This window comes from Anopheles ziemanni, chromosome 2 (genome assembly GCF_943734765.1).
Source record: "Anopheles ziemanni chromosome 2, idAnoZiCoDA_A2_x.2, whole genome shotgun sequence".
Classification (NCBI taxonomy): domain Eukaryota; kingdom Metazoa; phylum Arthropoda; class Insecta; order Diptera; family Culicidae; genus Anopheles; species Anopheles ziemanni.
Window position 1 is genome coordinate 56,293,571 of NC_080705.1, and position 23,684 is coordinate 56,317,254.

A 23,684-nucleotide genomic window follows, 5' to 3' on the forward strand; every position below is an offset into this window, starting at 1 on the left:
ATATGCATAACAAGACCAGGTAAAACCATCACCCAACCGGTTTTTGATTCAACTGAGCCTGTAGGCAGGGTTTTAACAACGTACAGGTGGAAAATATTGGATCTTTTGTTTGTTTTCTCCTAGTAGAGCGCTGTTCTAAACTGAACAAAACTCAGCTTTATGTATAGCAAGGTTTTCATCATGCTTTTTGATTGAAAAGATGGTGAATTTAAATGAAAAATAACCTGACGCAGAGTATAATCAAACTTTTCCGAGCCTTCTACCGTTCCATTTCCGTCAATGGTCAATCAAAACCCACAGTTGAACACCCAAAGTTGTTTTAATATTTCTAATATTAGTTTCCCTATATAAAATCCTTCATGTTATTTTTTGTATCTCCTTTACATAATTTATAAAAGTAGTTAATTGATCTGAATGGGAAATACTCTAAAATAGTGCTTTATTTTGTAGCCGTTTTGATTTTTAGACAATTACATATTTTAGATTTTAGTTCAGGTTGGATTTCCATTTTTTCTATAAATTAATCATGTTCTTATAAGCAATCTAAGCAAGTTGAAGATCTATTCTGTCCGAACGATGCTGTTTTTTATGGGATGCAAAACCTTATCCGTGACGGGCTCATAATGTAATATTGGTAACTGTGGTTAACATAAAAATGTTCGCTAAGTTCAAATTCCGCGGGGGGTCCGCGACAGCCGAGCGGTAGCGCCGGTTAGAACATCGGCCCATGAGCGCCGGGGCTCACCACCTCGACGGCGTGGGTTCGAATCCCAACCGAGACCGGACCCTCCCCTGTACGAGAGGACTGACTATCCACGTACAACAGGGAAACAAGTCTCGTAAGCCCTTAACGGGCAGGCATGACCAAGAGGTCGTTACGCCAAGAAGAAGAAGAAGTTCAAATTCGTTAAATTTTTAATAAAGTGATGATTCATATCAAAGAACTATGGATTATTCTTGGTCACACAATACGTATAAGATCAATTGTTTGTACTTTGTAAAAATATCGAGTTTAGACCAGTTGGTTGACCAGTAGACATAAACTTAGCACCAACTACTAGGCACATATTTCGTCCTAGAAATGTATAAATAAGAGCGCAATAAAACAACTCTCTCTCTTGATCCTCGCACTTCGTTGTCACCGTTTGGATAACTATTTGTAGCGTCCGAAGCAACGATCCGAAATTTCGCGCTAGATCGTCAATTTCTAATTATTAACCTTTGATCGTTTTCGGCTGCAATGGAGAAAATAATTTGCATAGGGAAAAATACACACTTTTACTGGTACGCGTGAATTGCAGATACTTTCAGTTATACGAAAGTCATCAGACCCAAACGAACGAAACGGAAACATATTCTGCCAGGATTTTTAAGGCAAAAGTTAACAATATCAAACTTTGCCAAAAATCTAACTAACAAAAGCATGGTGGTTCTCGGTTGATGTTCATCGAATATCCGTTATCGACGTAAGAGCACAAATGGCTAATAAAAAAGCGTGTAAACAAATACCGGGGGTTTTGGTCTTAGGTTTTCTTAACCCCCGTAAGCTCAGGGCCCCCCCTTGACTGCTCAGTCCGCTCATAGGTAGATCCGCCTCTGATGATAAGTGAAGTAGAGGCTTTATGCCTGGAAAAAAAGGATTATTTCTCCAAATGCTTTGATTTGTTTAACAAAGTCTAATTTGATTTGAACAATGGTTTTGCCCATTTCCAAAAAAACGGATCCATATCAATATAAATTGACTCCTCTTTCATCTTTTGCTGTGTTTATAGATAATCTTCGACAAATTCACCGTCGGTCGGTTCGACGAAGGCCTAATAGATCCCGACATGGATTCCAGTGACGCGAGTCTTACCAGCGGTGGCGATCTACCAGGATGTCCGGAAGGATTTATGCAGGTATGCTTGTTATTAAAATTAATTTCAAAAAAATTAAGAATGTTTCCCAATTGTTTTTATCTCCAAACATAAATGTAGCTTTGTGGTGCAGTTCCTTGTACAAGGGGTTGTAGTGCATTTTCACCAACGATTGTTTATACCAACTTTGCTTCGTCATATGGAAGAATTTTGACAGCTTTCGAAACGTGCTGCTGAAAGCCCGGTATGTTCAGGCATGTGGGTTTCTCGAAAGGGTAAGATAGCTTCCGACAGGCCATCTGGCGTAAAGTACGTACACGGCGAAGGATTAAGTTCGGCGGAAGATTTTGACATCAACCTGTCAACGTAATTTCCTCGGTAACTAGCAATGATAGTACCGCAACATACCAGCACTTACAAATTCTCACCATCCCTGAGCCAACAGCAACAACCACTTCGAAACTGCGGCGTACGAACTTCTTCCGAGGCACCGTCCCACTCAGCCGGTTTATCATGGCTGACAAAACTTTGGCCGTATTTAGTGCATTTCGTTGGAAAACCCGGTAGCAAGCTGTGCGGTACGCTGTGAAACTCACCACTATCTGCGAAATGGCGAACCTTCGTGGTTCCCGAGCTTACAGAGGGAACGCCGCACCGCTTCTCTCTGCCCGCGCACCGGAATGGGAAAGTTTCCCCGGTGTTATTGCTTACATTTCGTTCCAGCAGCGTCCAGTCCGGCGGATGGCGTAGTTGTTAAGCTTCCGATAAAGGTTAGACATTTGGCGGTACCCCCAGCCCAGGGTTAAAGTAGGACCGATTGAAGTTTTTGTTTGCTCAGAAGCGCCAGCAAACAGCTCCGGCTCTAGCCATCCTCCGGCTGCTAACGGGTGCACTTATCAGAAACCGGACTGATGTTTGAACAGTTAGGGAGAGTAAACGCTACTTTCTCATTGCATTCCGGCCAAGTGGGCTTCAGCTTTATTGCAAAACCCCATTCCTGCAGCTGCAACTGCTAGATGAACTTGTTCCCTCCGATAGTAGCCGTCTCCGATTTGAGCTAGAAGTACTCATCACGTCAGTTATCCGTAATGCGCCCACGATTGGCCCTATCATAACCGTAAGAATTGCGTTTTTGGCCCGTGACAGAAGGGTCATCCTAACCGCACTATGGAAGTTATAGAACATGCAATAAAGTTTTATCTACACTGGTCCAAGCTTCGAAAATATAGGGTTGGTTGAAGAAGTTGATCGCATTGAAGCGCAAATGATAAAACAGACCAATTAAACCCATAATCAAAGAGAAACGAGACGAGTTTCGTTCGGAAACCCCGTTTGCATCACTTTACATACACCCATTACAGGGGGGGTTTTCAATCTCAGCTGTAAAAATTTCCCTCTCATAAAACATTTATTTCAACACTCCCTTTATTCCGTCATACATTCGGTTCCATCTCTTGATGAAAACTCGTAAAATATTGCATTGCAATGTTTTTATTTTCTCCTACCTCCGGTACGGTTGCGAAACGTACCCACACGATAAAAAAATGCTTTTCCATTCAATACCCCTTTATTATGTTGCCTCTCATTAACCCGCATCGAAATTCATCTCGTATGCATCCCTTCTCGGGAAAAGAAAAACAACAAACCGAAACCAGCCCAGAGCGGAGCATGTCGGCCTGTCATTCCGGAAGCGGAATATCGAGGAGGCCCTTCATTTGGGTTCAAATAAATTTTCAAATGCTTTCCCATGCATCAATCACTGTCCTGCCGTGTACGATTCGCCGTGAGCCTTCTTTCCATTTCAATAAAAGGGTCGACGATTCCGATGCCGTTTTTGTGTCGTTCGCTGCTTCAATGACATGCACATGTTTTGGAGAATGTCCTTTTTTCGATCATACACGGTTTCTTATCCGAACGGTTTTCATCTAAACTCCCGTTTTTTCTCTTTCATTCTTTCCTTTTCAACCTTCACCAACAGCTTAGCGAACTGGGACGCCCGTTTACCGGTGGCTCCTGGTGCGGGAAGGCTTCCGGCCATCAGCTGTACTTCAGCGAAACATCCACAGTGACAGCATCTGTCAAGGTAATTTAAACTTCACTATTCCACCTTTTTCCACCACAAAGTCGCCCACACTGCCCTGCAGTTGCCTTCGCTTTCCTTGACCGACACTCCAGACTGGGAAACTCCCAAGTCGGTCATGTCGTCTCCACATTCCCCCGACCTCGGTGTAGCAAAAAGGGTTCACTGCGTTGGGAGTTTTATTTTCATTTCCGGTTACGTCGAAAGTATCGCTCCCATTGGCAACCGGCATTGATCCGAAAGTGTGCGCCTGCAACCTGCAACGGACATGCCAAAACCCATTTCCGTCTGCAAAATTCTCACTAGCCCGACAACTGCCCCCCTCTCGTACGTTTCTTTCCACGCAAAAACAATTTCCCGAACAAAGTTGCTCTGGGGAAGAAAAAATAAAAGCGCTACCGGGAAAGGCAACTGCAGCTTCTGTTTCAGCTATTTCCCGTCCAAAGTCAATGTTCGAAGTTGACCTCCCAATGCTTTCCAGAGCACGAATCGTAAACCATTCCCTCCCCCTCTAGTTCCCGCGCCTCGGGGCGCTGCGCTTGTAGCTAATGTCGCGGATGTTTATTTATCAGCCAACAAGCAAGCGAAAGGTTCGGTACCGGTAAGTCAGAAGTAAGTGAGTTTTTCCTCTGGCCTGCAAGCGTTGCGGGGCACGCTCGAGCCACGGGGGCCACATATTGAAGTTCAACGGTTGTTCGGTTCGGTTTTGCTCTAGCAACACAATCATGCTCTCGAAATTCGTGCCATGCTGGAGAACTGGCGCTGAAAAATGGGCTCGTGAAGAAGCCAAAGTGCAGAAAAACCCTCCAAGGAATAGCCACGCGTTCCATCAGTCGAATGGTGCCTAGCTTGGAGCTGGGATCCAAAAGCGAGAAGAGCGAAACAAACGAGTCGCTGAAAAATACGAATCTTACGGAGCCGCGTATTCTGCTTTGTTTTTCCTTCCCATCGGAGACCTGGGGACCGTGGGATCGGGGGAATACGACCCGCTCGGCATACGAACGTCAGCGCCAATCGACTGGAAATATACATTTTCATTATCTTTCCGTTCCATTCCCGGCGTATGGTGATTGGTGCAATCTCAGCGTTAGGGTAAGTGGGGGAGGAATGATGGGAAGCTGTATGTAACCAAAAAAAAAAAAAAACGGTAAGAGCCCGCCAGTATTGCTTCAGGAGCCTGCACACTGTTCCTCAGAGACACACTTCGAATGTGCTGTGTTCAATCATCATTCTAATTTCTTTCTGTTTTAGTCTTGTTGTTTACCAACTGCTTGTTGGAAAACTCCATTCTTTCAGTGTACGCTGGTTGCAGGTTTTTTTTTAGCATTCTGCTCGGCTTAACATCCACTGGAGTGTGCGATTTGGATCCCCTCGAATTCAGTTTTCCCCTAGGAAGCGTGCTCGAAAATCGAAGTATTTTGTACTGAGTCAGTCAATCAGTAAGTTTGATACCGAATCAATCAAAAATTTTCCATCAATTTTCTCAAAGCTAAGGAATCCATTGGATAGCCTATGTTTGTAGAACTTAGAAAATAAGATGGCGGTCTTTCCATTTCATGTTATACTTTATGCGTTGGCTTAAAACATTTTCTACTTACTGGTGGTTTCAATAATCATTTTTCATTTGCAATAAAAAGGAAAAGGCACCGCACAATTACATTGGAAGTTATGCCCCGCTTTAATCAAACCATAATTAAATTATTAATTCAAATATTTATTCATTTGACGGTTAATTATTTTATTTTATTTTTTCGCAGGGTGAAATCAATATCATTTAACACGTTGACTGCTATGGAAGTCATTTTTGATAACTTATAGATAGGTTTAAAATATTGCTTCTCTAAAAATATATGCAAAATGAAACATGAAAGCTGTAGGTATCTTAAAAATATTTTTTTGGAAAGTTCAGTCTTGGCATTGCCTTTCCTAAACCATTATATAAATCAAATTTATAAACGCATTTCATCAAAACCCGATTTTACTTTAAAGTTCGATGAATTACCAGTTATATAACTTGAAAGTAAGAATTAAAACGGTTGGTTCCATCAAATTATTTTTGTCTTTCATGATAGAAACGCCGAAACCAATTCAAATTTGTGGAAAATTGACTAGGAAATATGTTTTAATAATAAAAAAATATTGATTTCACCCGCAATTTTTAATTTGATTGAATAATTTTGAAAATCTTTTGTGTTTTCAATTTTACTTTTTTTTCTTTTGTGTTTTCATTAAGTAAAAATTTCTATTTACTTAATGTATACCTTCATGATATAACATTTGAATTTCTCTTTTCTTATCATTCACTCCGTCTGATGATATCGTGTTCAACATCCAAACATTAATGATAACTTAGCAATATCAATAACAACCAACTGCACTCGGTAAATTAAGTTATCAAATTAAAGTTGCATTTATTTATGAACTCATCATTGGAACGGTTTTCGATCTACCAAATGGAACTTATTTGGGATACTGAAACAAAGAACGCAAAAAATGTTGAATGCTGAAGTCAAATAGATTACAGGACGTGAAATATTTTCCCCGTGCAAACGTGCAAAGCCTCGTTTAATTACCTTTCAGTAAAACGTAAAATAATTCTACCTCCACGTTACAAATTGTCATCGCAAATCGGGCGTAAATGGGCCAACTGCGTTCGTACACTCTCCCACCTGGGGACTTTGCTGAGTCTGTCGATCTGTCGATTTTCGATGCAATAATTTAGCAACCATCCATTAATGATACTGGTGGGAGACGTGAAAATTTTCTTGCTTCCCTGCACGTCACGAGAATGTCGCCCCTTTGGCGCAAATTACGTATTGCATCTCGAAGGTGCGAAAAGGAGGGGCAAAGTGAAAAATGTCCGACAGAAGCGTTCCCGAAAAGTGGCAAAACAACATAGTGGGAAGGATAAATAAAACAAGTAAGTGAAGCGCACGTCCGGGTTCGAGGTGTGCAAAAACCGATGTCTTTCCCTCGAATTTCCACCAACCGTCCGAAATGACAAAAACCGTTGAGGAATGGAAAAATTCATTCTGCTCACCTTGCGGAATTCCCCAAGCTATCAGAACGCTTCCCTCGCCCCGGTGCTCACCGCTCATACAACCTTACAGAGGAGGGGGAAAACACACGTTTGCAATTATTGTTCCGGGAATGAATTTTCCACCCAGCCTGCATCCCCCACTCCGGTGCGGTCGTATCCCGAAGGTGTGGATGTATTATGTTCGTTATTTTACACCTCCACACTCCTCGTGCGCCCCCATTAGTCACGGATGTTCCACCCCGTGATGGACAATGTACGGTGGTGAGTGCTAAAATATCGGTATATCAGTGTTTGCTTTCACATTCGCAGCAACGCCGTGCGCTTTTGGCCCGTGAAGTAATGGACCCGGAGCTCGGGTGCTGGGTAGTGCGGGGGAAAGTGGAAGGTTCCCACGGGAATATTGTACCACACGGAACAAACCGAGAACCACACTGGTACAGTCGTGAAAAACCGGCAGCACAAACGCGCATAACTCTCGCCACCAAGAGAGTGTACTGTGGTGGTGTGCGGATTGCATACATCGCGGCGCATTCGGGCGGCAACATTTTTGCAGTGCGGTTTGAAGGTTGAAGGAAGGTAGAAAGGATCGGGCTGCGGTGATGTACTGCAATATAGTTTCGCATTTTCACACAAAGATACTCGATGTGTGTGTGTGTGTGTGTGTGTGTATGTGTAAAGAATAAAAAGTCTGAGAGAAGGGGCAAGAGAGGAACAGTACAGAACAAAACGGCACCGCAGCGACACAAGGATGTCAAAGGTGAAGCGAAGGTACGGAGCGCATTTTTCGTTCGATTCGCACATTTTCTGCAAGTTCAGTTACTAGCTCATCAGTTTTGGCACAATTCCGCTCACCAACAGAGTCCGTCGTTAGGGAATTGTTGTTATTTTTTCTCCATTTTCCGATGGACCAATTTATCAACAATCAAGGACCAAATTCGGTAAGCTTACACGCGCATAAAGCTTCAAATTGACCAAACACACTGGATGGCACTATCTATAGAATTAGTTTTCATTGTGTAGTACCATTTCGCTCCCATAATTTTACCCATTTTTGCCTTCTCTTGCCACTCGAAAGGTTGAATTTGTTCGAGTTTTCCATTACCTGCTGCCTCTAGCAGGCAAAACAGAAAATTGTAATTGGCCAAAAAGAAGATTGCACTCCCTGGGTACAGTGCAAAAAGGGGATTTGCAAATTTGCTTACCAACAATCTCGCCGCATTTACATCAGAAGCAGAACAGATCTGGGCAAAAAGCGAGTGGGAAAGCAAAATTGGGAAATTTCTCTATCTGGTTGCGTTTTCCTTCCTCCGATGTATTTGAAGCAACGAAAGAGCTGGGTACATAAATACTGTATCGAACAGATGTACCATTAAAGACACAGTTGGTTTTTACAGCTCTCCTTTTACCTTCTGCTTCTTGTGCAACGAGGTCACTAAAAAGAAAAGAACAGGTTGCTTCTATTAAGCAAAGAAAAACAGGAAAACTCCCCCAGGCTCGACCTTTCATAACTTCTCCACAAACCATTTTCCATTGCGCGCTATTGTTCATCCGGGGTTTGTTTATGCTACCTTTGCACATCATTGAAGTTCTATCCATTTTTCTTCCACTTTCCATCTATCTAGAAAAGGCGAGTTTCCCTGACGTTCATTTCGTTTGCCTACGGCCGGCCGGTATTCTTATCCGAAAAACCTCTGCAAGACTTTTTCCTACCAACAAAACAGCTCCAAAGCCTTTATGGTACAGAAATGGTCGCTAGGTCTTGTGTTTCCTTTTTTTCCCACCATCACCATTCTACTTCATCATTGCTAGATTTCGTAGGTTGGATGCACATTTTTCCATTTTCCTCAGCTTCCAAGCATTTTGCGGTCAGTAGCTTATTGGATTCGGGCATTAAATTCCGAACGACCGTTATCGAACGTGTTCGGTTTTGCTGCGGACTGCAGTTCTGATGGGAGTGGGTGGAGAAAAAATCGGAAACAGGAACTGTTCGCAACAGCTTTCGCCTTCCGATAATTTACACCACCGCTCCGTCGTCTCCGGCCCCGGTCAAGTGGGAAATTCTGCGCCAGTCTGTGCTGCTGGAAGATTTGTTACTGTTCCTTTTGTGAATTGCTGCTCCCACGGGCGTTAAAAAAGGAAACCACATTCCAAGCACTCGTTGCTTCTCTGGTGTAGTTTTTTGTTGTTGTTGTAGTTGCTGTTCATGCTGATGTTCTGCAGACACAGAGTTCTTGTTCCTGTGCCTTGCGCCGTGGTTATGCCTTTCCGTCGGTTCCTCCCAGGAAGGTATTCAAATTGGCTGAATCCGTTCATGCTTGGAATTTGAGCAGACGACGCCGTGGCAGAAAGAGACACAGAAGCAGAAAACCCCCGTCCAAAAACTGCCGATGATGGAATGGCGAGTGAGAAAAAAGCTAGAAGCTTCGAAACAAAAACTGACGGCATTCGTCTGATGGTTCGCACCGTTTCGATCCGAAACCCCGAACGCTCGAACGTGTCAATTGAAATGCAATTATAAGTGTTTCGATTTCCATCTGCGGTTTGGGCGTCGATTGGTGATTGTGAGGGTTTTTTCCCGACCCACCTCGACGATGGTTGAGTTCAGGGTTTCCCCGTTTTTTTTGTCGAATTTGCTGCATCAATTAGACAATGCCGTGTTAACGGGTTTGAAGATGCTTGCGGCGTCCGCATGGCGGCTTTTTTTGCTGATTGCGATCAGCACAGCAGGATGCTAATTGCCTGCATACGTGTTCGCTCACACGTCCCGAAGCATAAGGTGTGGTGAAGTTATTTCCCCCTATACGGCTGGTGTATTCATATTTCTTCGGGAAAGTTGAAACAACTCCCTTTCACCTTGATTGCGCGCATCACGAAGAGCCGGAAGTTCCGCACTTGCAGTCAATTAGTGGGCCCAATTAATTTTCCCACTTCTGAAAGGCGACTCCAGCTGCAGGAGTTCCTTTGAAACATGAAAATTACCCACTATCAATTTCATTCATGAACGAAATCCAACCAGACAGACAGGGTGCGCTTCGGATTGCCAGACAAATTGAGGATACTTTTACTCCAAGTGTACAGGAAATCCTGCAAGTATCTTTGGTTTCCCACTCTTACGCTGCATCATTGTTGTACCGTAGGGTGCTTCGGATGATGCAGTGAGTTCTAGGAATTTGAAACTGAAGAAAAATACTATTTCGCAGAACTTTTCCTCCAGAATGCGACGCTCAAAGAGCGCAAAAGTTGTGCGTTACGTCGGGCGATTGGGCTCGTTTGCGAAAGTCATTAAACTAACAGTATCATTTCGGTGGCCGATTACAAGGAAAAACTAATTAACAAGTTTTGTACCTCACCGTGGTTACTTCCTCCATCTGTTCCCCTTTTTTGTTCTCCCGCTTCTTCACTTTCGCTTTGCTCGCACGAAGGAGTCGCTCTCGGTTCGAAACCGTCGTAGGCGACCAAAATTCCGCCAAGATGTACCGATTCAGACGAGAGAGCACAGGTGAGACGAAGGTGCAGTGCGCAGTGATTAGTTGGTGAAGTTGCATCCTCGTATCATACCGGAGAGTAACATCCCATCACAACATCAAACTCCAGCAAGTGCTCCAACAACTGCCCCCATTACGATGGGAGGCAGAAGTTCAAAGAATCTGCTCACCTGGAACAGCAATCAAAAGTTTAAAAAACATTGCACCGGCGTATGTCGTTGCAGACGTATGTTTTGGGCGAGAGTACTTCCTCGTCAAACGAACCGAACGGTGTGCAGTACGCGTACGAAGGACTTTCCGGTGATCCTCGAGCTTGCACGAAGAGCCGAAATAGAACACTTTCCCGCTAGTTGTCGATGGACGAACTCGAAGGGGCGAATCTCCTTGTCACCCGGCGTTATGTAATGATCCAAACTGGAAGCGATCGCTTCGGAGTTGCATAACGGGCGGCAAAAACTTTTGCCAACCACCAAACGGATGCCTAACAAGATCGCTTCTCGAGAGATCGGTCAGCCAAAAGTTGTTCATCACCCAACGCTTCGCTTGGCCATGGTGTCGATGCCAATGCTTTGAATAAATTTCCCTACTTTTTTCTACCCTTCATGGGATTGTCAGATCGTAGGACTGCGATGCCTTGCACACACACACAAACGGAAGCAAGCACATATGTTTCCGTCTCTTTTTCCGGTAGCGAGCGTTAAAGTTTACTGAAGTGGAGGGAAGCATGCGGGACATCCGAGTAGTTGTGTAACTCCGGTTGCACATTTTGAAATGCACTTACCTTAAAGAGAACGGAAAAAATGGCAAGGATATTCAATGGTTTGTCTTTGATCCAGGGCAAAAAGTAGAACAAACACATGAAAGTGAACAAGGACAAGTTTGGATGTCATGAAAACGGTGGCAGATTTACTTCATATTGAACTTAACTGACTTTCGTTTGACTTGTAAATCGGAGCATGCAATATCCTGCTTCCGTTATGCCTGTTTCTCTAAAACTATTTAGCCACACCTTTACATACCATTTCGTGGATCTATTACATTTTGAAGTAGTTGCAGCCGACAACGGGTATCTGAGTAGATAAACAATTAACTAGTCTAAGTATATAAATGAACAGTCTGTCAAAATTGCAGGAAACCGCATCGGTACGAGTTGTGCAGGTGTAAAATCGCTAGACTTTTAATTGATTCTCACTTACATGTTTTTCACTCGAGAAGTTTTAATGTTTAATGTTTGAAGTAAAGCTTTGTAGTTTTGACGAGGTTTTCTGCCCTCTGGTGATGATTCCTTCTAACACGTCTCATTTTTCGAGTATTTAAATCGTAATTTTTTGCTTGCAGCGAAATTAGACGCCTTTACCTTTCTTTGGATTAAGTTTTAAAATATTCATAAAAATATATAAACTAGCCGTGGGTTTATTTATAGACCCTGAATTTTTGCCAGCATCGCTTTGTGTGTTCCTGACAAGCCCGTGAAATCTAGGTGAAAAAGAGAAGACTCAAGTCTATGTTTTTCTAAACGAAATTGGAATCCTTTGTCCAATGTAACTTTCAATATCGTTGTAGTACTACTTAAATGTGTGAAATCTCTATTTTATTGTTGACTAGCTTGACGCCCCGGAGTTGCTCGGTGACAAAGGGATTGAGAAAAGTATTATGGTTTTGACTAATACTTGAAAGATATGTTTGAATTTAATAGCTACTATATCGACGTATTTAAAATGTTTGATATTTCATCAATTTCCCCTTGATGTATAAACCTTAGTGTAACTATGTTGGATACAACTTGACATTGTAAACAACATGCTTGTTTTGTCTGTGTTAGTAAAACTGAGTTTAAATTGAAAAGTTTAGATTATTTTATTAAAAAATAATGATCAAACAAACCTTCAACAACATCTGCAGTACTTAAACTTAATGTGTGAAAGGTTTCAGAAGCGACGGTTCAGTATTGGTTGAGTTTTTTAATGTACATAGAACTCCATACATAAAAAAAAGCTAAAATATGTAGTAGATAAGGAGTTTTCATGAAGATTTGTTTTGACAATCAGCGTTAACTCATATAAGATTTTAAACAGTTCTTGATGAACTTACCATAGTTTTTCGAAGCATTTTAGTTGTTGTACAAGTTTTTATTGAAAATATTGTAAATTCCACGTGCAAATTGCAGATTCCTGTTAGAACAATCAGAATATAAATAAGTAAACAGGGTTTTTGAAATTATAATAAACACTGCATCGTAATTTGTAATATTATACTTATAGAAATAATTGCAATGAAGAGAAAAGATTAGTAAAGAGAACAGCACTATAATAGTAGATATTATTTTTAAACTTAGTTGTGTTCTTTAAAATTGCAATTTTCTGGAGGGGTCTATTTCACCAACGGGGAAAAAACTAGTTGTTTGAGTAAAATTCAACGGCCTTTACTGATATTGATAGTATGCAGAACAGATTTCTGTACCAGATAAACAAGAATAGTCAAAATGAAATCTTCTACATTTGTCATTGAAGTCATTTTGTAAGACGGTAAAAATTTTGGAGAAAATCTCACAAATTACAAAGGGGACGAGCTGCAATGGCTCAAAGCTATGTTCAAATGGACGTCAAATCCAAGAATGTTGTTCATTAGGTTTTTGTTTACAGATTTTAAATGTTTCACTAACAGTTTTAAGAGCTTAAGGCTTAATAAACTACTTATCTCATGAGTGAATTTTAACTCCATATGAACATTTTTTTCCAATGAAATAGCTCATCAAATAACATAAAGATAATCTGACAAGGATTTCCATCCAATTGAAAGAATAATTCTGTAAAAAACAGTTTTTCAAAAGTCAAATCTTAGAGCAAAAGATCCTTGCAATCTGCACAAAGCTAAAAGCCAGTGGTATCTGTTTTGGTTCGCAAAACATCTGCAGTACATCCTCCGAAACCCTTTCGTGTGACGCTTTCACAGCAAAGCAATACATCGTGCTATGCTCGTGCGCTACGGGTTCGCTTTTGATTATTAATTTAGCATGTCAACAATCGGCGACTGAAAGTTGCTGCTTTGTTTCCGTTCCTACAAAGGTTCATTTTTCATGTTTCTTTTTTGGTTTGCTGAGCTTTCAATTTCGGGTCGGGTTTTGGTGAGGTTTGCTGTCCTCCCGCGCCCGCACGGTTGGTCCGGAAAATCGAAAAACCCTCGCTCATCACTCAGACACTCGTTCATTCGTACGTAGGCGAACAATTGGAAGTGAAAGTGGAACAAAACAAAACACGAGCGATACCCTCAATATCTTCCAGAAAGCCGCACGAGTCAACTAGAAAGCGGAGGAAAACGTTCTTTTGCCCCCTCCATTCCACCCTCTCGTTCGAAGCAATTCGTACGGTTTTGGAGTCATTCCGGCACCCGAACACAGTCAAACACGACCGGGTAGCCAGAGAAAAGATAAACTTGGGACAACATTTTAATTTGATATTCCTTCGCACACGCAAACGCAACGGGACAGCCCCGGGAGCGCGTCTCGCCGCCATGCTGGTATTAGTATGGTGGGAAGGTTTCGGAAGGGGCCGGTAGTGGCCGGTTCCGAGGCTCCGAGGGTCCTAAACAAACATATGCGGCAGGAATGAAAGCTTTTCGGGTTTTAGAGTTTTCGTTCGTTCGTGTGTTATTTGTCGGAGTGCTCGATTGAGCCCTTCGGTATGATACGCCTCAATTCACGGCCCGCTTCACGCGATGTCTCGAACGCTCCGGGCTCGATTGAAAAGGTTTCCCGGAAAATCCTCAAACCTTCCCCCTCGTTCGTTGCTCGTCGCTTGTCTCGCGCCAGCGAGATGATGGAAGCAGCAAAAACCAAACAGAAAACGAGAAAGTGAACCATTTATCTCGAGCCAGCCTCTAGCGTTTTCTTGTCCCGTCCGGCTGCACAATGCTCTGGCCACAATGGTGGGACGAAGATTATTTTAGCTAAATCAACGCCACACCAAAACCCCGTGAAGTCCTCCAGGCGCGTCGGCTATTGTCCTTTGACTTTCTTCTTCCATGCAGACATGGTACGTGTACGGCAGGCTTTGGCTAGAGTTTCCTTCATTTCGGTCCCGGTCGTCCTAATCATATAGGGTCAAGAAAATTTCGATAAAACCCGCTGACCGTATAACAACGCGACGAGTGCAGTTTCTTTGGGCGAAAGAACATCTGAAGTTGAAATTTAGAATGTCCACCTACCGTTCCCTCGTATTTTGTTAGGCCAAATCCTTCGCCTTTTCTCTCTAATGCAAAGATTTCTTGCTGAAAGTGGCACGATCGAATCTACCCTCGAGGGAATTTTCCAGGCGAGGTAAACCGAAAAACTCATCGACACCGCCAGATTTGCACCGCCCCCATCATCCCCTTGAAGGAAGTTAAAGTTTTTCGATCGAATAAAGATGTTTGCTTTGCTTCCCACACTGATGAACGGTTTGCCGGGGGACCACAAAAAAGGGCGAACCCCGTACGTATTTGATTTGCAAACTTTTCACCACCCGCCGCCCATAGGGAAAGATAAACAATTGTATCCCGTTCGACCGTTCCCGGACAATAGAAAAGAGGCTCTCGAAACGCAGGGGAAAAAATGGATCAAAAAAGAGCGAAAAAAAGGATCGCAACGTCGGCTGGAAAGTTGTGGGATAAAGGCGATCGAAGGCAATGAATCGAATCGAGTTGGAGTCAAGCATTCTTGACCACCATTTTGCCCGCCCCGGGGTGGCGTGGATTTGTTGTCGTTGTGGATAGGATTTGTAACAAAAGCAATCTCCGGGAGGGTTCGTATCGAAAGCGATCGAAAAGAAACAGTTTTTCGAAGGAACAGAAGTGCGTGCGTGTGTGTGTTATTTTTGCTTCGTTAGGACGTTGGTTTAGCAAAACTATTTTATTAGTACGTTGTGCTTACGGTTACACCTTACAATTTCATTGTAGTTGCTGCAAACGCTGGTGTGCAGGTGTAAAACCCCATTAGTCAGCCAACCGTGCTTACCGAAGGTGTCAGTGGTCATCGGCGTCAGCGACGAAACACGGGTATTACGTTGGAAATTAATGCATCGGTTCCGGAACCGGGGTAATTGCAGCTCTTGGCACACTAGCATAAAATCATATTAACAAGCACCCACCCACACACATCAATATGCATTAGCAATTAGCTGCCACTATTGCACGGGTGCCGGGGAGAAGCGAGCAGGACGAACACATACACGAGACATGGTTTTTGGGGCGAGTTTTCCGACCGTGGGAAACCTCGCTTGGCGCGGCTAGGGTCAGACCGGTGGAAGGTAGGGAAAAACAAATCTGGATAAGGCAAGCACCCGAACGAGCCGAACCTCGGCGTTGGCTGGAAAATTACCCTTTCTCATTCGGACGGGTTCAAGCAGTGCTCCATAAATCAGCTTTTAATTGAGTTAGCTAGAATGATTCAAATGTTTTTAACTGCCCGCTGGAAAGTGGCTGCTAAGACTGGTATAAGGTGTGGACCGAATTTTAGACGATAGAAACAAGGTGAGAAAGAACACCGGGCAATTGTGTTGCGTTCACACAACCCCTTTGGTGGTTCTGGTTCAAGAGATGAAATAAAATGCGATTTATAAAAAATATGGAGTGTAGTAATGACAGCGTGCCTTCGAAATGAATTCACTCTTATTCTTTGTTTCTACATTTTTGTTGCCGTTATATTTATCTTTTACTACACCACAATTTGATTTCCTACCATTTTATGTATAATACCGTTTAAGGCGTTCATTTCTAACGGTTTTAAATTAACACTTTCAGTTGCACATACAAAGAAATATGATGTTGTATCCAAATAACAAATATTTTAAAGAAAATGTTGTTAAATATTCTTTAGAGATAAAACATTCTGCAAGCAGGGTATTGATGCTAATTTATTTCCTTGCAGAGGTTAATGCATGAAAATGATGTGTTTTCTTCGACGAATATTTTGTAATGGTGTTATACCAACTTGATCATTTTAAAAAGTTTTCACATACACTTAAAAATAAAATCACGTAAATTAAAAGTGTCAAAACAAACGAAATTGAGGCGCCTTTCGAACTCTGTGGGTTGACTTTCGATGCTTTAGAAATTGATACCAAAATGTCTTCAAAACTCTCCAATCTTTAGTTGTGGCCTTTTGAGTTGTTCTGCAAAGTGAAATTTGTATTTTATGATCTTTTTTTTTATTCCTATTAAATCGTCTGTAGTGAACTGCTTGTGCTTTCATTTGAAAAATTGTGCCCAAACGTTAAATAATATTTCCTGAAATAATTTTTAATAACATGCCTAATAAAAACAACTTAAGAGTCTTTTTTGAATAACAAGATGATAGCAAACGAAAGAATGATTGAGCGAAACTAAAATGCCAATAAATTCAATGTTCTATAGAGCAAACAGGGTAGACTGTACCAGAAATCATTGTAAATATTTTTTTAAATTTTGAGGATTTTCAAATAACTGGAAAGTATTATGACACATAATTAGAGAAGAATAAGGAAAGTATTTTTTTTACTTGTCACGTTCCATTTTTTGGAACAGCTAAAATATTGCTGTTAGTTGACAACACACCACAGAAATCGTTAAATCTATCACTATGACATCCACAAAACACATTTTCCGGAGCCGACAAAGTTTGTGACCACACAACTCCTTTACTCCATTAGCCAATCGTAAGCTGTTTCGCAGTTAAGTAATAACCGAATCATTATCCGTCACCCTCCAGCTGCGAGCCGAAGAGATCCTTCGGGGACGGCTGATCATAGTTCCGGTCGTAGAGCAAGCAGAATGTCCTCCGGCTCGCTGTTCCTCTTTACTACTCACTCTTTCCAGTCCTTTCTTTCCATCTGTCCATGTATCTCTTTCTCTTTTGCTCTCGTTTTCGCCTGTCTTCTCCGAAATCACTGCCCAAGATGGCCGAAAGGCTCCAAAAAGTCGACAAAACCGGGCGTTCCGGTGAATCTTAATCAAAATCTGCCAGCAAAGCTCCAAACGACCATTAAGAGTGAGATTAAATTTTAACTTTCATTCAGAGGGAGGGCCTACACCCTTGGAACCTTCGACCTGCCTCCTAGCGGCCCCTTCCACTCGGTCTATAATCACACACTCTACCCCACTCCAAGGATCTCCTACTCCCTCCACAGTGCAGTTCCCAAAAGCGTAACGAAAGGGCCAACGAGTTAAACAGAGACTCCCCACATCCGTTCCTTCTCCGAGCGCCCGAGCGAACTTCTTGTGGGGAGTTTTAAAGTCTGAGATCCTGCGCGATCCATTCCCCATCCTTCTCCCCACGCTCCTCTTCGACGAGTGAACAAGATTGCCTAATTAGTACCGGGAGGTATTTTCCTTGCCCACCTGGCGGAAGCTTTTCCCATTCGATAAGAAACATCATGCCTTACCCTGGCCTCGGAGTTTCGACCTCGCTGGCACCTCTTTTCCCGAACGGTGGCTTCTTCCTTATCGCTCCGGCAGCCTATCTTTCACTTTTACAGCCCGGCAAGCCCTTTCCAAGTTCACCCTTTACCTTGTAGACGGGTTGTGTGGAGTTACGCTGGGAAAGCAGGCGCAGTTTCGTGAAGAAGGCAAAAAAGATCTGTAAAACAACCCTCCCGGCGTAAACTTGCACACCGAGATGGAACAACAAGCCTGCGTTTCCTTCACTCCCTCCCGCTCGAGAAAATAACGAAAACATCGTAAAAGATTTAGCTTACGAAGGCAGCGCAAAGCCGGTTTTCCATTTCCTCCGGTCGACGAGCGTGGCTCGTTTTGTGCCCTGGTCGGCTCCCTATTGGCAACAAAACATTCTCACCCACCCAACCTCACCGGTAGATCGGTTGCAATAGATTCCATAAATTTACGACACTAATATCGGCAAATATTAGCGAATAATCGTTATAGATACGGATAACAGGCGCAGCTGAACGTTCACCGATCCTTGTGGATCGGCGTGTTGCAAGAAAATCGGCTGTTTCTTCCTTCGACCCGGCACTCTCGCCCGGCAACGAACGAGCTCGGAAACACCTTCGGGATAATTGATAATGATGATGAAGCGATGGAGCGCCGGGGAAAGTTGGGTTAGGATGAACTGCTCGCTCGGTACATGCTCTTGGAGCATCGCGTGTCACGCCTTTTCGTTCCCTTCCGGTCGATCGGTGCAGATGTCTCTTTCTTGGGCAGATTCTAGATCCCAAAGTAAACGCACAGCACCACCGTTCGGGTGGCTTATCTAACTGCATCAAGCAAAGCATACTTTCCATCGGTTTCCATCATCCTTCGAGCCGTTCCTGCCGAGCCTTGGATCATATTTAAGCATAAGGAAAGGCAAGAAAAGGGAGCTCGCTTTTATTACTCACTCTCTCCCGCTCTTTCTCTATCTCTCTCACTCCCTCGCCTCAATTTTCAATCGCTTGCAAAGAAAATGGCAGGAAGTTGCTTAGTAGACGTGGTGTAATTATGCATCAAATTAAATTCCCCTCCTATCTCGACCGATCGCACGCTTGGTTGTTATGGGGGGGAGGTTTTCCCATGAGGTGTGGGGAAATGCGTTCCCAACCCATCGCACGGTTGGTACGGATGTAATTTTCCCGTACCTCCGCCCTCCCTCTTCCTCCCAAAAGATTCAAGTTCATTCTCAGATTATTTAATAGATTTGTTAACGGAAACGGGAAACATGTCGGGTGAAAACCAGGAAAAGTCTGCTCGTTCGTGAGCAACCATGCGCCTCCATCGGACTGTATGAACAGGGAAAAGTGTCCTATGGTTGTGGCTTGTGTGTTGTTTGGGTATGTCTTGGATAGAAAAGAAGCTAATAACCGGTTATCAGTTGCTGGTGGAAGCCGGTGGGAAAACTCAGCAACGTACCGACGGTCACACACACTCACCACGATTGCTCACGTTGGAAAGCTTGGGAAGATGAAATGCTAGAGATAGTGCATTGCTGGTTGGTAGCAAGTAATTAAATATCATGCTAAAACTATTTCGTAGAAATTAGCCTTTTGCTTTCAGTAACAGGAGAGATAGTAATTTTGTTATTAGTATAAGGTGTAGGATCTCAACTCAGGAAAACAATCTCATATTCGTATGCCGTCTTTACTTTAACCGCAAAGTAGCATGTTTTACATTAGTATATACTCTTTAGTATATAATCTATACCAACAAGATTTTAATATCAACAATTCTTCTTACAAAAGTGTGTATTTTTTCACTATCTTTTTCATCTGAACCCACCCAATTTAAAAACACCGTTTCATACATACATAAATCATTTTTATTTTGTTTTTACTTTAATTCTATACATTCTTTCAAAAAAAAACCAACTAACCTAAAACCTATTTGTTGGACATGTTGTTACTGTTTTGTGTTGGTTAAATATTGAGTATTTATTTAAGTCTAAAATCATGAAAAAACCTTTGATTTATGTTTAAAATAGTGTGGGCTGAAAACTTTTATTTCTAATAATATTAATGTTTCTACTGACACACTAACATCTTAAATTGTATGTAATTCTTAAAGGGATTCAGAAGTGCGTGGGTACATTTATGGATGCGTTTCACTAAATCATTTAAATTAAAGTTATTTTTCACATATTGAAATATTATAAATGGAAAATTGCCATGAAGCCTGTGAGTGTCAGTTTCGATTCCATGCTAATTCCCCCTCATACTCCCTAGAAACTTGAATATGATTGTCCCTGGATTATGTTTATAGTTCCAAAATCTCTGCAATTTGTAGGAATATCAAACACCTCGGATCGGATTTAAAATCATAACCTTCGCCTCTGAACACCCGTATCATACAGTTAGAGGAAAAGAACTGTGTCAACCGTTGACTAACTCCACTCGAATGTCAAAATAGATGCGAGAAAGACGCCTCATTCGTAGTCATTATGTTACCGGAAACCACCAACCGTGTCACCCGTGCCATTCCTTTCCGTGCTCAAACACTCCAATGTGGACAATAAATGTTCCCGGAGTAAGTTTCCACTTCCAGTAAGCTGGCATCGAGCGGATTTTCCGAAAGCATTTCCTGCACGCCCTCTCCACCTTCCTCCCTCCCACCAACCGGGAACACACACGCACATGCCAACGTAGTGAAGATTTTCATTTCAATAAAATTCAAATTTACATCAATCCCTTCTGGTGCGCACGGTGTTCGACGTCGGGTTGCTTGGTTTGGGTCTGGGGATGGAAATCGGGTTGTCCGGGCAGGTCGAGCCACCGTCACCGTTTGTATCGATCCGACAGCGGTGGCGTGGTGCCTAAGATAGTCCGAAGAAAGATCTCGAACGGATCAACTACTTTTTGAGCGAATTTCCCATCAACCAGCAGCTCGGGGGGGCTGGGTCTTTTGTTAGTTTGCGCTCGAAAAACCATCATGAATATGCATTAATTCCACTATGGCTTCCGCTTACCGACACACACGCACACATACAGCTACAAGCGTGAGGCGCCTTTTCTTTCGAAGCATTTTCATCTGGGTAGCTGTGGAGTAGGGAAAAGTTTTCGTTCCCGGTTCCCACCCTTCCTGACCTTCGCAATCTCGGAGCCTTACTGCATCAGAAAACCATACTGTTGGTGCTGTTGTCACCCTTGGTCCTCAATAAACGTATATTTCATTTGAATATAGATGAGTGTAGCAACGCTCCAGGTCCCCTCCCCTCTTCCCTCCTGATGCTGGTTCCATTTTTCATTTCTTGCACTTCGGACAAACAGCTCAATGAAAGGTGAAGTAATGCTAACAGAAGCGGCTCCCTACCGACCGAATTACCTTTCAGTTCGCCACCATGGAATGTCTTACATCGCAACGATGGAAACACCTTGTTTACCTTAACGGTTGCATTTTGCCTCTCTTCCCTACCCGCTTCATGTTCCCCCCTTCAACCACGAAACTGTGATTCCTATTTTCGGTTGATTTGCTCGTCACCTAGGGAAGCAGAACAAAAACAAATGCAAGGCAGAAAACTTTCCCATCCTTCCTCTCTCCCCATCTTCCGTTAACTGTGTCACTAAAATATTACCAATTTAGTTACTTTTCTCATGAATTTTTCTCCGCTCGCTTGGGCGCCATTTTTCTCTCGTTGCAGGTCTTTCATGCACCGATGCAGGCCGGGACGCCGTTCGAATTCCGCATCCGGTACAAATTCATAAGTCAATCAGAGGCCATTGTCAGGTAAAATTATTCCACAGCAATACCAACACAGACACACACACACACATACGCAGAGACCGGAGCGGCTGTTGGCGATGAAAAATAACCGGAACCAGGAGTGAAAAACGATAGAACGGGACCACCTTCACCCGGCTTTACAAGAGCCCGCGCAGGGAAGGGAAAATCGTTTGGGATAAACCGAGAGCGAACTGGAAAGAATGAAAGATAAAACGATGGGAAGGGAAGCGTCCAATCTCAAAAGGAAAGCCGATTGAAAATACCGTTCAATGTTGTGCCTCTGTTGCAGCACGCTCGAGGCGTTGGGAGTTGTGTACACACGATCAAACCCATATGTGCTTGAGACCAGTACTGGAAGGCTTCGGCAGAGTTGCCGGTCTCGCCACTCTGGTGGATGATAAATTCTGGCTTATTTCAAAGTATGCTCACGTACATCCAACCAAAGGGACCGGTGTGAAGCACCGGCGACGATCGCCCACTCGGAAACCGGTCGAAGGAGCTGCAGGAAATGGAACTTTAGTCACCTTCCAATCAGCCTCCCCGTCCGTACGGCCGGTTTCGTTTAACCCTTTTTCCTACGATTTTCCGGCATCTGCTCGTGGGCGGGAGGGATACAAAATTTCCGATTTGCCTACAGCCAACCTACCGTTCCACTAACGACACTTTCTTTATTGCACCAAGCCCTGCAAAGGTAAAGCCTTTCTGTCCAAGGATCTTTTGGTTTGACGGGACGGTTGAACGGAGTAGGGATAGCTTAGCTGAGGCTCATGCTCATATTTCCGTATGATTTGATTTCTTCTTAGCAGAAACATTCAAAGTTCACAACCGGTAGGAAAGTTCGCCCTAGATGGGAGATCTGTGAGTGAACAGCTTTACGAATGTGCCATGTTTCAAGATACGCCAAAGATTGATTTTAGGAAGGGCAGAGTGAGAAGGGGAAGCGTAGGAATAAACAGGTTCTCCAACATTGGACAGTTTCCATCACATTCCAAACTTCAGACCTCAACTGGTGTGAATCGTGCGTAAGAATTCAATCCGTGTTCGACATCGTCCCAGTTCGTTCTTCAGACACGCCTAGCAAGTTATATTTAAAGCGGATGTAGAGTTTGTTTATTTACGTACATACGCAAGTTGTGTGGAACTCCAAGATAGGAAGATGCACTGGAGGCGAGAAAAAACTCGCAAATAGTTGACCGGCACGATTTGCTGTCGACGAACTTCAACGTTCTTCAACAGGGTATGTTCGCATATTTGCACAATGTAGGCGAGTGTGTTCCAATATGCACTTAAACATGACCAAAAAAATTTAACGTTTTCTTGACTAGATCACACCCTAAAATTATAAAAAAACACAGTACTTTCAAACTTTCAATGTATAAAGAAATTTGTTCCACTTGTATTTTAACGTAATTAATTTTTAGAGAGAGACTATTTTAAGGAAAAAATGAAAAATACAAACAAGGGGTGGTAGAAATAGTAAAATAATTAATTTTGATCACGTCCATTTATCGAATTTCTTTTCTTCTTGGTTACTCAACGTTGTAGTTATAGCAAGCTTATCAAAACTAGCAAGAACATTGTCAGGAATCATTGTTTGTTTGTTTGTTTGTGAGAACTTGTTGTTGTTGTTGGGATGTCAGATTTCATCATAACGATACACATTTTTGGCATTCATTTTGATTATATCAATGCCCCAAAATCAATATTTCCACCTTTAACGCGTCGTTTCCGTTGGTCAATGTCAGCTAAAGTTTCATTCTGTTTAAGATATTTTGGTCGCTTATGGCATATAAAAGTGCATTTTGGAACCCTTTCTCCTTCATTGATCTGTGAGTGTAGCGATTGACAAAGTATACATAACTTCTTCAGTTTGCAACTGATTCGCTGCGAAGTTCACCAAAAACGATTTCTTTTCACTGCAAGTCAAATGGAAAAATGGAAACTTCTTTCTCTCGCGAAGAGCGGAAAAGTCAATTCTGCATAAATTCGATAACTCCCGCAAGACACGATGCAAAAGTTAAACGGTGCTGGGGAAAGTACTTAGCAAAGTTTGATGATTTGAT

At 42.7% G+C, this 23,684-nt stretch overlaps 1 protein-coding gene across 1 annotated transcript in view; it reads left to right on the plus strand.

The window, feature by feature from the left end:
- The window catches only part of LOC131281125 (uncharacterized), a 54,138-nt gene that overhangs the window by 9,023 nt on the left and 21,431 nt on the right, over positions 1-23,684 (plus strand). The window contains exons 3-5 of the mRNA XM_058310378.1: positions 1,773-1,898; positions 3,835-3,939; positions 21,539-21,624. Coding sequence (XP_058166361.1) covers positions 1,773-1,898; positions 3,835-3,939; positions 21,539-21,624 — 317 coding nt within the window. The remainder of the gene's footprint in view (positions 1-1,772; positions 1,899-3,834; positions 3,940-21,538; positions 21,625-23,684) is intronic.